Below are 16,706 nucleotides of genomic sequence, written 5' to 3'. Positions count from 1 at the left end.
CCAGAAGAATGGCTGTACCGACTAATTTCAGCACAATGTACAGTGAAGTGCTCTTCTAATTTTTCTATCTATATATATATAAAAAAATGAATTTCTGTCTGTCTGTTTATCTGTCTGATTATTATGGACTTGGAAACTACTGAAACGATCGACGTAAAAATTTATATGGAGGGATTTTTGGGGCCGGGGAAGGTTTTTACGATAATTCGAGACTCCTCCCCGTCTCTAAGGAGGGGCTGCCATATAAATGAAATACACATTTTAGTATAACTCGAGAATAAACCAAGCAAACAAACCCAATTTTGGGATGTGGAGGTTTTAGGTTGCAATAAATGAGTCTATGTTGGATAGACACTCCTCCCTCCCTCCTTATTTTTATATTTGATTGATGAAATGCAAAAATTCGACCTTGTACAGAATTTAATCTCATTTCCAAAACTGCTCATTCTCTATGCGATAATTATTTATTGAAATGTCACTACTCAAAAACGAAAGGTTGGTTTTCCATTGAATTATATTTCTATGATAAGATACGTTTTTTTTTCAACTAGCAATAATCGCACCTCGGTAAAACCTCATTGGTTACGATATCGCCACTGCGCAAAGCTTGATAAGTAACGTTGACTGAACAGACATTCATGCTTATTAGTCTTTAGGACTTTTAGAAATCAAATGTTACGTCTACGATGGTATACTGAAAACTTGAATGTACCAGGAAACCATGAGTTTACGGGTGAACAAAAATTGGAGAAGTGACTGTCACCGATCTGTTTTTTAATATTTCCTGTAGAAAGTAGACACTTTATCTAACAAAAGTTTCAAATTTCAAGACCGTAGCAGGTACTATACTTGAGATATCGGGAAATGCAGATATAGATGAAAATAAAAGGTAAAGCATAAGAAATAACTAAGAATTAAAAATAATAATTTCAACTTTGTTAGTCGGCATATTTTTACTCCCTAGAGCTCTCAGATCGGGCCCTTATTTTTTTCCAAATTTTAAATACATATTAACAAGTTTTGAAGAGTAATGCTGTGATGACCTGCGTCTGTATGATTTAGAGCGTTTTGAAAATTTTTGGCCTCTATAGGAAATATACGAAATTAAAAAGATTTTCAACAATTATACATGGCAATATTGTTTTTTTACCTCTTCTTGAGCATTTTTTTCCTTTTGGTATGCCGGATATTTGACTCTTTATTTGCGAATACGAAATTGGGAAAAACTGTATGTATGCACGAAGCATTATAGTTAAGGGAGAAATTTATTTTTTACAAAAAATATAACTCAAAAACTATCATATCTAGAAAATTCTGGTGCAAAGCCTTCCAACACTCGCGTATAGGTCTGACAGACCGGGCATCAATGAGGTGGCTGAATTAAATGACTATTAAAACTGAATGAAGTTAAAGAAAAAAAAATCTGGAGTTTTTTCCGCTCAACTATATCTTTTTCTTTGAATAAATACCAATAACGCCTAAAAATACTTAATAACAATATCACAGAGACGCGCACAGTCCAAAGTACACAAATTACGAGTATAGGAGTGTTAAATATTCATAAAAAAATTAAAGTCGCTATCAGAAGTCGACCTAATTGCTGAAATTACACTGAAAAAAAAAATATTTAAAAAAATAAAAATATTTTTTTTAATTTTCTTCAATTCTCAAAAAAATTGTGTGAATAGCCCTTATAATTTCCAACAAGTCACACATATATCAAAAGATGAACACTTTTACTGGGAAAAAGTTTTTCTAACAACAAATTTTTCATTTTTTGTTTGAAAAAACAGGAAGTGGGTTATATCTATGGTATAACCGCAAGGGTGATGTAGGACTATCGTTGATTTAGAAATCATTTGTTTGAAGTTGAATCTAAATCCATTCTGAATGAATGAATAAATGAATATTTGGGGGACTTCGAAAACGAGAGCGTTACGTTGGAGGCTCAAGGTTTTATGCATCCAATAATGAATACAAAAAACATTGTTCTGAAGAATATTCTTCAGAAGCCTTCCTGCTAACTGCACTTGATTGACAAATCACAAAACCAAATGTATGTGGTCGCAATATTATATGGATAGAAAACATTAAAATAAACTCGCTTGAATGTAATTTTCAATTTCAAGGGGAACTGACAGATTATTTTTCAGCAATGATCACTTATTTCCAGGTTTCTTCTCGATAACCAGCAAACGAAAAGAGTTGCGCGCGAGTATGTGTGTGTGGGTGTGGTGGCTGCTTCGATGTCTTCCCGGGGAACCGTTTTTCGATGCTGATACTGTCTTGGTCACCTTCTCTTCTCCTTCTGATCGATCGGCTTTTCTGCGCTCCCTCACAGTTAAAACAAACTGATTGCATTTCAGGTCAGGTCAGGCCAGGTAATGAATCCCTCGATCCCTCGCCGTCCAGCTCGTCCAGCACGTTCAGTAACGATGTTGTCTTGTCGATGTCCTCACGAAAAATTAATGGGAATTAATTTGGAAGGCAAACTAGAGGGGAATGAACTCTCTGAGTATGAAAATTTCGGCGACTGAGCCATAATCGATTGAAAATTATATAATTTTTGCGATACCAAATATTTTCCGTAGCGCACGCATACAATATTGGATACGAAAATATCCTACTATGGGTAAGAATAATCTTCAGTAGCTTTCCTGCTAATTACACTTGATTGAAAAATTACAAAATCAAATTATTTGGTCGCTGTGTTATATGGTTAGCAAACATTAAAATAAACACTTTCACATGAATGTATTTTTCAAGGGGAACTAGCAGCTTATTTTTCAGCAACGATTAGATTTTTCCAAATTTTCCTCGATACTCGAAGCCCTCCAGAAGCACTTGATTGAAAAATATTTGGTCGCTGTGTTTATGGTTACAAAACATTAAAATAAACTCTTACGCATGAATGTAGTTTTCAACTCCCAGGGAAATGGCATATTATTTTTCAGCAACGATTAGATCTTTCCGGAATTTTCTCGATGCTGAATGGCATTCAAACGAAAATACTCCTTTCAGCTTGGCCTGTAAAAAACTTTTCTGAACTCTAATCCATCAAATTTGGAGCCCTGAAAAGGGCCGTTGATTATATGCCAAGCTAATATAGCACGCTCTCCTTGGATTCGACGGGCCAGCTGAATGTCCTTGGGCATGATGTGACGCGTTTTGCGGGGATAGCACACAAATTGGTATCTTCGAATAGGCCTCCTGCAGCGTCATAACCGCGGAACTTTGGAAGCGCAGGTCGGTTTTGAAGTCCTGAGCAATTCCATGAACCAAATGCTGCAAAGGTAGCTTGCGGATCAGCAATTCGGTCGACTTGTGATAGCTGATAGGTCCCAAACAAACGAGTCCTCACGGTGCGAGAACAGAGTAAGAAATGAACGAAAGCAAAGAAAGCGTCATTTTCTAAACCATAAAAGTATAGAATGTAAACCCCACCCTTATTATATTCGTTGCTTACCCTGAGAGAGAAACGAATAACATCGGAGTAAGTATACAGTAAGCTTATATAATAAAGAGGGTGGGGTTTATATTCTATACTTTTATGGTTTATAATATAACGCTTCCTTTGCTTTCGTTCATTTCTTACTCTATTCTCGCACCGTGAGGACTCGTTTGTTTGGGACCAAGCAGACAGCTCGTTAGTCTTTCGGTGAAAGCAGCTCGAATAAGCGCACCAGCCGCAGGAAGTGTGAAGAAACCACATCGCTATCTACCGGGAACTTTGCGTGAAATTCGTCGCTATCAGAAGTCGACCGAATTGCTGATCCGCAAGCTACCTTTGCAGCATTTGATTCGTGGAATTGCTCAGGACTTCAAAACCGACTTGCGCTTCCAAAGTTCCGCGGTTATGACGCTGCAGGAGGCCTATTCGAAGATACCAATTTGTGTGCTATCCATGCAAAACACGTCACATCATGCCCAAGGACATCCAGCTGGCCTATCGTATCCGAGGAGAGCGTGCTATATTAGCTTGGTATATAATCAACGGCTCTTTTCAAGGCTCCAAATTTGATGGATTAGAGTTCAGAAACGTTTTTTGCATGCCAAACTGAAAAGAGCATTTAGCGAAAATCGTAGTGTTGATGGTAATTCGATACCGATAGGTGCCATTGATATGGATTTGATAGTGATGAATATGAAATACATGACATGATGTAGTGAATATTTCCTCATATCGAAGAAATCACTTTGATGAAACTGCATTATAAAATTATTTGTGTACGAATGCCGCAATCGATAGTCGACTCTAATTTGCGCTGGGTAATTTCCTCGGAGGACTCGATTGCTCCTTTGAGCATTAATAATCTCTTTCTGGCAAAACGGAGTGGTATGAATCACATTATTCGAAAGATAAAATGAAGATGTTTTCTGCCCGTCTGTCGTTTTTGCCCTCGCTAATCCTTCCTCACAACATCCATTTCTCGTTTGAGAAATTGTTGAGTAAACATCGTTTACCAGTACGCGTAGAGCGGGAATTCCTAAAGATTCATTGCACCTCTAATATATTGCCGAAAGACGTGGTCTTACGTTGATCGCACTTGATAGAAAAATCCAAAACGAAATGTATTTGGTCGCAACATTATATGAGTAAAAAGCAAATAATCGCTCGAAAATTACACGATTTTCGCGATGTGAAACATTTTCCGTTTTTCATGTTATGCATCCAATATTGGATACGAAAATTTTCTACTGATGGGGAAAAATAATATTCAGAAGCTTTCCTGTTAATTGCGATTGATTGAAAAATCACAAAACCAAATGTATTTGGTGGCAGTGTTGTATGGATAGAAAACATTAAAATAAACCCTTTCACATGAATGTATTTTTCAATTCCCAGGGGAACTGGTAGATTATTTTTCAGCAACGATGATAGCAACGAAGGTTCCGCGCGTGTATGTGTGTGTGGCGGCTGCTCCGATGTTTCAAGCGGAACCGTGGCATCACTCTCCTCCTGATGGATTCCCTTCTGGTCTAAGGTGCACAAACAGGCTCTTGGTGACACCGTTCATCAGCGCTTTCAAGATAAACGAAGTTAGCTTCACCACAACAGCGACAACATGCTCCAATCACTGTTCAATCATAACTGAGTGGGTTTACGAGCGGCGCTCGCTCATATACCGATTGGCGATTTCAATAGCCTGTTTTGAAAGCAATTTTAAGGCTATTAAAACAAGTTTTTGGATGAAAAAGTAACAAGTATATAACGCGTAGACATTTCATCTTTCGAATGAAGTGTTTATCATACCATTCCGTTCAGTTGTTTAAGAACTATCAACGCTCAAAATCTCGGTCTCCGGCGTAACGCCTTCGTTTTCGAAACTTTGATTTTACACCCGTATAGAAATGAAAGACGTAGTCCTACGTCAAAACTTTCACTGCTTTCCGTATAAGCTAATGTCACCACTCGGTGTTAAATCAAGCAGCATAGAAGAACAATTCGTTTCCTCACACGCTCTGATCCACTAGAAAAAAGTTAAAACATCATCCAAAATTTACAGCAAGCGTGTTCCCAATTTCAACAACGAATAACCAATAACCAATTACATCTCCTTTTCACTTCATATTCAAAATTCCTTCTTTTTTTCTTTGCCAATCTTATATTCATTTTGATAATTTTACCAAACTAAATTGCATGTTATTTGTATTTCTTGAATGAAATTTGTTTTCACTGTTATCCAAACATAATTTCCAAACGGAAAATGGAATTGATGAGTTTTGACAAATTTAAACGATATTCAATACGAGTTTGATTTCTGTAAATGTATTTAAGAATTGATTTGGAGCCAACAATACTTTTCAAAACCAAATTATATAAAAACATTTCACCGGAAGTCTTCTGTAGCAAGAAAAAAAATGTATCTATTATCATATTATCACAGTCAAAGATTTTATTCACATTCATAATATACATATTTGATGAGAAATACACGATCAATTCCATTCAAATCGATTAGTAGTGCTTTGCATAGACCACTGGGTAATTAACATAGTGGGCAGATGGAATAGCGGAGTAAGACAAAGTTGGAGCAGCTTCAACATAGGCAGTCTTGGCAGCTGGAGTAGCATAAGAATAAGCTGGAGCGGCATCAACATAGGCAGCCTCCGCAATTGGAGCTGCAGCGTAAGTCAGAGCTGGGGCGGCATGGACATAAGAATCTTCGGCCAACGGGGCAGCAGCATAAGTCCAAGCTGGGACGGATTCGACATGAGCAGCCTTAACGATTGGAGCAGCAGCGTAGGTCAGAGCCGGAGCGGCCTCGACATAGCCAGTTTTGATAGCGGGAGCAGCAGCCACGGTATGATGGTATGTGGTCTTCTCAACTGGTGTCGCAACAATGGTTTTCTTCGAACCGTGAGCATAAATTGGTTCGGAGAACTTTGTATCATGGACAACCGACGAGCTGTGGTGGGTGACTCCAGTTGGGACATGCTTGACGACGGTTCCAACGTGAGCAACAGTTGGTTCTTCCACTATACTCTTCTGGTAAGAGATATGCTTGTGAGCCACAAGGGTTGGCTGATGGACAACGGGTGCATGCGGAACGGCAGCGGCAACAGTAACAGCAGCAAACAACAGCACCTTGAATGTGAAAAAACAAAATTAAATCATATACTCGGTAATTTTTATTGCAAAGTTTCAATAAAAATTACCAATTTGAACATTTTGGATGATTGTTCCGTGAAACTCAGAGGAAGCTAATTACACGTTGAAGGTATATTGTTGAACTATAGCTCTCTCAGAGCTGTACCTCGTTTTTATAACAAGCTCTGACAAACTATTGAACCATTTACCGCCTTGGCATTGATAATCGTGTTGACGAGCAACTCAACCGAAATTTTGGTTTTATACACTTTCATATTTTTTTGTCGACAAGCTAGCGTTTGGGGGGTGCATCTGGTGTGTATCCATTTAATGATTGATTTTTATAAATTATTATGACTTATCATTTTTTATCTAGAAATCGTGATTCTATAAGGTAATAGACTCATTTCTTCACCTTTTATGCTAAACGATGTTTATTTTTAGAGTAGTTAACGGTTTTCTGTTTCGATATTTGAGTGATCGAGATGGATGAAGTATGATTTCTATAGATATAGTTAGCCATTTCATGCCAAATCGATACAGAGGTTCTCAGATTTCCGTGAAAACCGGTAGTTTTGTCCCTTATCGAAAAATATTAGACTTGTATTTTTTTTCGTTAGAGTGTCAATTTCTATTTTAGGCTGGTACGAAAAGTCAGTTTTTCCTCCTTTTCTCAAAAATGACTTTTTTTTAAATATTTTATAACTTTTGAACCACTGTACTGATTCAGATGATCGATATATCAAATTGGAACCAATTAGCTAGTCTTCTTTGAAAAAATATTACAAAGAAAGACACTGAATAAATTTCGATGATTGCTTTTGTATCTCATTGATTAATAAGATTGAATTCAGGTAATACGAGGTCTGTTCAAAAAGTATCGCGGCTTTCGAATTTACGCGGGTTACGTATATTCGATTCTAGTTCTTTTTGTGGCATTATGTTGGTACTCTTGTTTCTCACTTATGCTGACAAGTACGGCTATTTTGAATGTTAAGTTAGTTTTTGACAACTTTTCTTACACGTGTTTTGGTTCATCATCGATTATGGAAATGTTATGGAAAAAGACCTAAGCTTTCAAGAAAAAATATAAAAAATATAGCGCCCATTGTCTCTAAATCGCCCATCCCCCAATCGTCTAAATCTATAGAACAAATACAATCAATAATTACGAAAACTAAATTCAACTGTTTCGCAAAGGTTTTGGATATGTTATGTAAAAAAAATCTCAGATTTTAAGAAAAAACAGCGTCCTTGGCTCCGAAATCATGTAAACTAGAAAAAACAAACTCAATCAATAATTGCGCAAACGAAGTCCAATTGTTAAAAAAATGTTATATTTTTCCAAGAAAGACTACCTTCAATTTTTTATGAATTAAAAAAAAAAGATGTTTTTGGAAAAAAGGGAAAATGTTTTTTTACATATTTTCGTATTTCATTAGGTGTTGGTTTTGTTAGGTTATGCCCTTTTTTGAAAAAAAAAAAACTGAAAGTACATCTATGGTGTACAGAGAAATATCGTAAAATTTTTTTTTCATCAACAATTGATGTACTGTCGATGGGGGTGAAAAAATGTAGTTTTCGAACTTTTTATTTAATAATTATCGTAAATTAGAGTAAAACATAATTCTGATTACGTAGAAATGTTCTTTAATGATGAACACTCGTAAATGTTCAAGAAATTGTTGAATAATATTATTTTTTACTGAACTACGATTAAATGAAAGTTGGCCCAATCTCATCTCTTCGAGGGGGTGACAATGGGTTAAAGTAGTGAATATTACTTTCTATTAAGAATTGTGTTTGGAAAATCTTAAGATAATTTAGCAACATGTAAGTGTCTTGAATGATTATTTTAGTTACGAAAATAGTGTCAATCCACCTAGAAGTGCGATGGAGATGTTTATATACAGCCATTCCATGTCAAACCTATATGGTGGTGCTCAGATTTTCGTGAAAAGTGGTAGTTTTGTTCTTCATCGCAAAACATTAGACCCGTATTTTTTATCATTAGGGTGATCATTTCCATTTTAGGGTTGCACAAAAAATCAAAATTTTCTCACTTTCTCCAAAAATATTTTTTTTTAATTCATGACTTCCGAACTACTGTACCGTTTCGGATGATCTACATATCAAATTAAATAGGTGGCTATTTAAATTTTAGGGTGGTCCGAAAGATCTTTTTTTTCGCATATTGTCCAAAAATAATTTCTTCTAAAAACTCATAACTTTTGAACTACTGCACCTATTCAGATGATCGACGTATCAAAAAAGCCAATTAGCTAGTCTCTTTTCGATAAATAATATTCTTGCATAAATTTTCGATTTCGGTCTTGATTGTATTTTTGTTATAGTTTATATTGCTTCGGGACCAAGGATGCTAAATTTTTTTATATTTTCTCTTCAAAGCTAAGATTTTTTTAGATAACATATCCAAAATTCAGAGATTCGTTATTTTGTGTTATTGAGTTATGATTTTTCAAAACTAACCGAAGGTACGAAAAAGCATTTTTCCAATTTTGTAGACTTATCTCACTTCTTAACTAGGCGAACCTAGCCAGAATTTTCACCTGCCCCCGGGCTTCTGAATGCCAAAGGGGGACTAGGCTCTGCGGAATGCACGTATCTGCATGCTCGTGCTGTTTCAGTCCTGACCGAGAAATTGTCGGACAATCGCGCAGGTGCTAAGGATGACCGACTTTTGGATGCCGGCCAATTCCTTCTCCATATTCAACACCTTTAGCGCTTCCAGAAGTGTCTTCGGGACAATTCCAGTTCCAGAGAGAACGACTGGAACAATTCTTGGGACCTCCCTTAGCCCCCACAGTTCCTTGAGCTCCACGGCCAATGGTCGGTACTTGCAGATTTTGCGACCGTGGGTCTCCTCCAGATTCTGGTTCAGTGGAATAGCGACATCGATGATGGTGACTTTGCGGTCGCTCTTGTCGTAAACCATTATATCTGGGCGGTTGTGGTGGATCGAGAGGTCGGTCAGAACAGTGCGATCCCAGTACAGCTTGAAACGGTCATTTTCCAGGACAGGTGCAGGCAGGTACCGGTAGTTTGGTACGTTGTCTTCCAGTAGAGCACATTGGAGCGCCAGTTGTCGATGAACAATACGGGCCACGTTGTTGTGGCGCTCGGTGTAGGCTGCGTTGGCCAAAACGGGACAGCCTCCCATAATGTGCTCTATGTTTTCACCTGGTTGATGGCACATCCGGAAAATGTCATCAACGTCTTGATGCCAGACGTACCGCCTGCAGTTTCTCGTCGGCATTATCCTGTCCTGGATGGCTATCATGTCGGCTTCTACTACTGAAGAGAGTTCACCACGCGTTAGCCACAGATTAGATGCGGCCTTGTCGACGTGTGGCCGGTCCAGTTGATGGGGGTGGGCACCATGCACTGCCTTCTGCTTCCAAGCTGCAATCTTCTCCTCCACTGTCTGCAGATTGCAGTTGAGTTGGTACTCCGCTTGCGCCAAGTGCAGAGCGCTGTATCCTCTGTCGGCGGCGCAGACAGCCCGGTATAGCGCGTTTTGGTTGGCGCGTTCTGCGAAGTACTCGCGCAGTTGTCGTACCTGGGCAACACACAGTGCAGATATGTCGACTATTCCAAGTCCCCCTTCTTTGCGTGGCAGTGAAACTCTCTCCAGTGCCGATTGAGGATGGTGCATTCCGGCCTCTTTAAATGCTTTCCTCATCCTCCTCTCAAGGTCCTCTAGGTCAGTTTTGCTCCATTTGACTACACCAAAACTGAAGGTCAGCAGGGGAACCGCGAATGTGTTGATCGCGCGTACCTTGTTCCCCGCGTTGAGGAAAGTCCTCAGGACACAGTTCACTCGACTCAAGAACTTGTCTCGCAGCTCCGTCTTGATGTCGGAGTGGCGAATCCCGGTGAGCTGTCGGAATCCAAGATATTTATAGGATTCGCCACGAACCATGTCTCTTATGAACTCGCCGTCATAGACCTCGTAACCTCCGGATTCGGTAAGCTGCCCTTTCAGCAGATGGACACAGCGGCACTTGTCGAGGCCGAACTCCATGCAGATGTCCCTGCTTATGTCTTCGACAACCCGGATAGCTACACCTAGACGCTGACGTGAATCAGCGTTTTCCTTTTTTTTTTTTTTTCCAAAAATGACTTTTTTTTTAAATTCAGAACTTTTGAACTACCGGGCCGATTCAGATGATCGATATACCAATTTGAAGCCACATAAAATACCACAAATGCATAAAAATTGAATTCTAGTCGCATAGAAATATTGAACGAAAACTGGAAACATGTTAACTTTGCAAAATCACTCTGAAACGAAAAAAAACACCTCTCTGATATTCGGATATGCTATTTAAAAAAACCTCAGCTTTCAAGAAAAAATATAAAAAATATGGTGACCTTAGTTCCGAAACCATGTAAGCTATGAAAAACAATTACAATCAATAATTACGAAAACAAAATCTGTTTTTTTTTTCAAGTGTAATGGTTTTTAAACAAATTTAGCTCATTGGCTTTAATTTGATATATCGATCGGTCAAGTAACTCAAAAGTCATGAATGATTGAAAAAAGTCATTTTCAGAAAAACGAGGGAAAAGTTGATTTTCGGACCACCATAAAATGGCATTTTATCCATTAAAAAAATTAAAAATACGGGTCTAATATTTTACGATGAGGAATAAAACTATCAGTTTTCATGAAAATCTGACAATCACTATATTGGCATGGAATTCAATTTTATGCTTGACTCATTCTCACCCTCATTCAGTGTAAATAAGAGATTATTTTGAAAATATTGAAATTTGAATGGAAAAAAATATTTGATGTTTAAAATCAGTAATGACTCATCTGGCAATAATTTAATCCAATATTTTCAATTTAGTAGTTCTGTATAATGCTGGGCATAAGATTTTTTCTGAGGTGGCTATTTACACATCAAACTTTGATGAATTGTTAAATAATAACTATTTGTACTACAGTTAAGTATTATGAATTAGAAGTTTTAGAAATTAGAATTAATAGGAGACAATTAAACGGTTCACAGCTTTCAAAAATATTCGCAATATTTGTCAAGATATTACTAATAGTAACTGTCTCCATTTTCGACCCCATAACCCATTCTCACCCCCATCGACGGTACTAAAAAAAATTTGAAATATTGAAATTTCTCTGGGGGTTTCAGAGATTCAGTACTACTCTTATTCGTATTTAAATGTATTTCTACGCCTTTTCAATACATGTGTGTTTTTTTTTTCAAAATTTTAAAGCTATTCCGCGATACAAAAAAATGTATATTTATAAAACTTTCATTTTTTTTTAGAATTTTGAGAAATGAGTCTCATATTAAAGTTATATTTAAATACGTATGTTTATTTATTTGTGTATGTGTTTTCTGATATTTGTGATTTTTTTTTCAGAAAATTCCGAGAACTGTGCGGTAGGAAAATACCTAATAAGTTTTAAAATTTCTTTTAAAATTACATTCTTTTTTTATTTCCCTAAAATCTATATCTTTATTATATTCGTGTACTTCTGAAAAGAGTCCAAAACCACCAGCGCTATGGAAAGTATTGTTGCAAAATAGAAAATTAGATAGTTTTTCTGAATCCCTATATAGTTCACTATAAGCGCTATGGCTTCTTCTTCTTCTTCTTCGTCAATGGCACTAACGTTCCTAGAGGAACTTCGCCGTCTCAACGTAATATTACTTGCGTCATTTTTATTAGTACTTAGTTGAGATTTCTATGCCAAATAACACGCCTTGAATGCATTCTGAGTGGCAAGCTCTAGAATACGAGTGATCACAGTGCAAGTCGGAGGAAATTTCTTTGACGAAAAATTCCCCCGACCAGAACGGGAATCGAACCCGAACACCCGGCATGTTAGTTATGACGCTAACCACTCGGCCACGGGAGCGCTATGGCTACAAACGTTTTTTTTTCTTTTTTTCACGACATTCTCAATAGCTTGGAAAAGAAAATTTAGAAAAAATATTCATTGTGCATCGTATTATGATGAAATTACCATCGAAAAAACAATTTTTTATATAAAATAAATATGTAATACATTCTGTCAAATTTATACCGGGAATTTGTGTTTTTAAAGAAAATGCTTTATTTATCATCTAAATTTATATTATTGCCTTCAAAATATGAATCAACACTTTTTCCAACGAAAAATTCTGTCTCGAAACATTTTTTATAGCTGTATTCAAAGATTGCCTTAAAATAGTTTGTTCGATCCTCGATACATTATGAAAAAAAAATCATATATTAGGCTGTCTTAAAAGTCCTGCGGTATTTTTTTTTGAATTTTCATTTGTTCATAAAATTAGTTACAATCATCTGTTTTAAGTCAAATATGCGCCGTTTTATTCGATGACTTGTTCCCAACGAGATGCCAACTTCATAATACCCCTGTTATAGAAGCTCGCTTCCTTATTGGCAAAAAACTCGGAAAGCCAATTTTCACAGGCCTCTTTTGTGGCTAACTTCTGACTACCTAGCTCGTTCGCTATGGACAAAAACAGGTGGTAGTCACTTGGTGCAAGGTCCGGACTATACGGCGGATGCAAAAGAACCTCCCATCCGAGCTCCCGGAGCTTCTGGCGCGTCACCAAAGAAGTGTGTGGCCTGGCGTTGTCCTGATGGAAGACAATGCGGCCTCTGTTTATCAAAGATGGCCTCTTCTTCATGAGTGCTACCTTCAAGCGGTCCAGTTGTTGGCAGTACAGGTCCGAATTGAGCGTTTGGCCATAGGGAAGCAGCTCATAATAGATTATTCCTTGACAATCCCACCAACCACATAGCACAACCTTCCTGGCCGTTAATGAGGGCTTGGCCACCGTCTGAGCCGCTTCAGCGGGCTTCGACCACGACCGTTTGCGCTTCACGTTGTCGTAAGTGACCCACTTTTCATCGCCAGTCACCATCCGCTTCAGAAACGGGTCGATTTTGTTGCAATTCAGCAGCGATTCACATGCGTCGATACGGTCAAAGAGGTTTTTTTGCGTCAACGTGTGTGGCACCCAAACATCGAGCTTCTTTGTGAATCCAAGCTTCTTCAAATGGCTAATAACGGTTTGATGACTTATCCCCAGCTCTTGGCCGATGCTGCGGCTGCTACTATGCCGGTCTTTCTCGGCTAATTCAGCGATTTTGTCGCAATTTTCGACGACAGGCCTTCCGGAGCGTGCATCTTCGACGACCTCTACACCAGAACGAAAACGTTGAAACCATCGTTGTGCGGTGGAAATGGAAACTGTATCGGGTCCATAAACTGCACAAATTTTATTGGCAGCTTGAGATGCATTTTTGCCTTTGTCATAGTAGTACTGTAAAATATGTCGGATTTTCTCTTTATTTTGCTCCATATTTGCGACACTATAACTCACGAACGACTTAACCAAACAAAACACTGTCAATAACTATATTATAGCGCGCAAAAATACCTATCCAACAAGCTATAGTATGACTCGATACAATGAATACACCTAGAATTACGCGCTTACAACGACACCTCGCGGAAATACCGCAGGACTTTTTTGACAGCCTAATATATAAAAAAATACGTTCAAAACAGTCATAATCTTAAATTTTTAAAATAAATTGTACCGCGTAAGGCTCTGAAACTCTGAAAAAAAATCACAGATCAAAAACAGGTACATTTAAATGAAAAATAAGTTTCAATGGATCTGAAAATGAAAAAAATCCGAAAATTCCGAAATACCAAAAAAATGCATTAATTTTAAAAATATTATTTTTTCTAAAAAATTTTATAATTTGTCGCGGTACACCATAGAAGACGCACTTTGATTATTTTATCAATATAATTATAAATGTCAGGAGAATAAAATAATATCAGAACATAAACAAAATATAAATTTAAAAAAAATATTTTTAAGAAAACTGTTGAACATTTTCGTACCACGCAGTTCTTGAAATTTTCTGAAAAAAATAACAAATACCAAAAAACAGATACCAACATATTCAAATAGAAATTTAACCAGTACTGAATCTTAAAATTCTGAAAAAAACAAAACTTTATAAAAATATGTTTTTTTTTGTATCGCCAACACTGTTAAAATTCTGAAACACACATATCTAGAAAATGCGTTGAAACACATTCATATACGAACTAGGGTAGTACTGTATCTCTAAGTCCCCCAAAAAAATATTTGAATATTTCAAGATTATTTTTAGTTCTTCAATTGTTGATGAAACATTTTTTTTTTTGATAATATTTTTCGATACACCATAGTAAGATGTAGCTTCAGAAAATTTTTTTTTCAAATTTTTATCTCTAAGCTACCGGGAATGGTATGCAAAAAGTAGGTTTTTTACCATAAATCCTATGGTGAACCTCATAGGGATTCAAAAAAATAGTTATACAACATTTTCCATAGAGCGGATGATTTGGTTTGAGGGCACTGTTTACTTCCTTACCCAGCCAGGACCTTTGCGCCATTCTTTGGCGCCAAGACAGATGATTAAAAATAAAAATGTGATTTAAATATCGCACGCCACTTGGTACATAATGTTGCTAGTATCCCACAGGACTGGCCTCTCTAATTAAACCAAACACGAATTGATCATAGCGAACAATATGAAGTAACAAAATAATATCAAAACATATGCGGATGACATTATTTTTAATTTTCAGGAGTAGGGTAAATGATGTTGGTTTGTCAGATTTTGTGCTCACGCAACTAGTAAATGCAAATCGATTTTTCTTCGTGAAAATCACATGTAATCAAGACGAGTGTTGAGGGCAGAAATCTATTATCCTCTTCGAAATTTAAAAATACCTAATTGAAGTAGATCCTAAATGAAGTTGCATAGAAAAGAATTAACGTGTACTCCATAAAAATGAAATCCACACAGTTCGCGTCAATCTATTTCCTTATCATTGTTTGCACACATACATATGTAGATAAAAACTATAAAAACAGAAAACATTGTGAAACCAATCAGTCTGATTAAAACTATCGTAGCAGCAGTATATACCAAAATCGAATTTCTTCAGTTTTCCGAAGGTTTTACAACCACGTTTTCCGGAGTGCCCTCGAACAGTTTAGTGCCTAGTTAAACAACATTTTTTCGCACGAGCTTCTGGGAAGCTACTTCAACCTCAACTCTCGTCGCAAGCTGTCATCAACGAGTTTGGGTTTTTTGGAAAGCCCCAATTCTCTAGTTGCTAATAATACCATAACACGTTCAAATTATCCAAATTTTTATATTTTTCAACGATTTTCTTTAAAGAGAAATTATGATCATGGTTTGTCTGCAAGTTTGTCCGAAAAATGATCATGGTTGGTCTAGTTTTGGAAATAACTATTTTTGAATGAAGAAATTTGAATTTCCAAGTAGATGTTTCATTTCTCATTGCTTAAGTTAACTGTCATCATATTAATCCATTCATGATTAAGGCTTTCTTCAAAATATCGTCTTTTTTGGGAGCTCTAAAGGTGAACAGCACTCAAAACAGAGAAGCTTTATTTCTGCTACGCGGGAAGCACAACATAAACAAACTGCAGCGTGCCAAGCGGCTGCCGTAGTATTAATGTGGACAAATCAACATCAGGACATCGGATAAACCATAATCAGAATTGAAGTCATTGAGATGGATTAATTACATGATCTAGATATATACATCTATTATAATTATTATAGTTCATGTTACAGTTCAGGAAAGGTCATCTGGTGGTTTATTAAAAGTTAGATCAAATGCGGGGCGCTTTAAAACCAATAGAAGGTGGACTTTATGAACATTTAAAACATGTGAATCCGTATAAATACCCTATAAAACTACTGTAAATCATGAAAAAAGATCATTGTTTTCTATATGTTTGGAAACAATTGAATACCTGATTTGACACAGGTGAGCTGAACTAGAGCATTCAAAAAAGTGGACAAACCAAGATTATATTTTCGACTGGACAAACCATCATTATTTACCCTCAAACAATCTTTCGATAATAATCGGTTTCAGATCCCGCCAGGACCTGTTTCCTCTTTTCAGGTTGTTGAATATGTTGAATATAAGCGTAGACATTAGAATTATGTAGTGTTTTAATTAAGATGCAGAGTTGCATTTCGAGCAACTTCTCTGGATAAACCC

The 16,706-nt window shown here is 36.9% G+C and overlaps 1 protein-coding gene and 1 non-coding gene across 2 annotated transcripts; both read right to left on the bottom strand.

Annotated features, from left to right (window-relative positions):
* Positions 1 to 467: 467 nt before the first annotated feature.
* LOC129772048 (U4 spliceosomal RNA) lies at positions 468 to 608 on the bottom strand. The gene has a single exon (XR_008742551.1). It is a non-coding gene; the product is annotated as a U4 spliceosomal RNA (small nuclear RNA).
* A 5,351-nt stretch (positions 609 to 5,959) lies between these two features.
* Positions 5,960 to 6,727, bottom strand: LOC129766725 (cuticle protein 16.5-like). Its single transcript, XM_055767324.1, has 2 exons — positions 6,661 to 6,727; positions 5,960 to 6,589 (listed from the first exon to the last, which is right to left on the bottom strand). Exons 1-2 carry the CDS (start codon positions 6,670 to 6,672, stop codon positions 5,960 to 5,962), a joined length of 642 nt encoding a protein of 213 aa, XP_055623299.1. The 5' UTR covers positions 6,673 to 6,727.
* Positions 6,728 to 16,706: the final 9,979 nt, after the last annotated feature.

Source organism: Toxorhynchites rutilus, chromosome 2 (genome assembly GCF_029784135.1).
Source record: "Toxorhynchites rutilus septentrionalis strain SRP chromosome 2, ASM2978413v1, whole genome shotgun sequence".
NCBI classification, from domain to species: Eukaryota; Metazoa; Arthropoda; class Insecta; order Diptera; family Culicidae; genus Toxorhynchites; species Toxorhynchites rutilus.
Note: the sequence above shows the minus strand (reverse complement) of the source record. Positions and strands in the feature narration are given on the sequence as shown.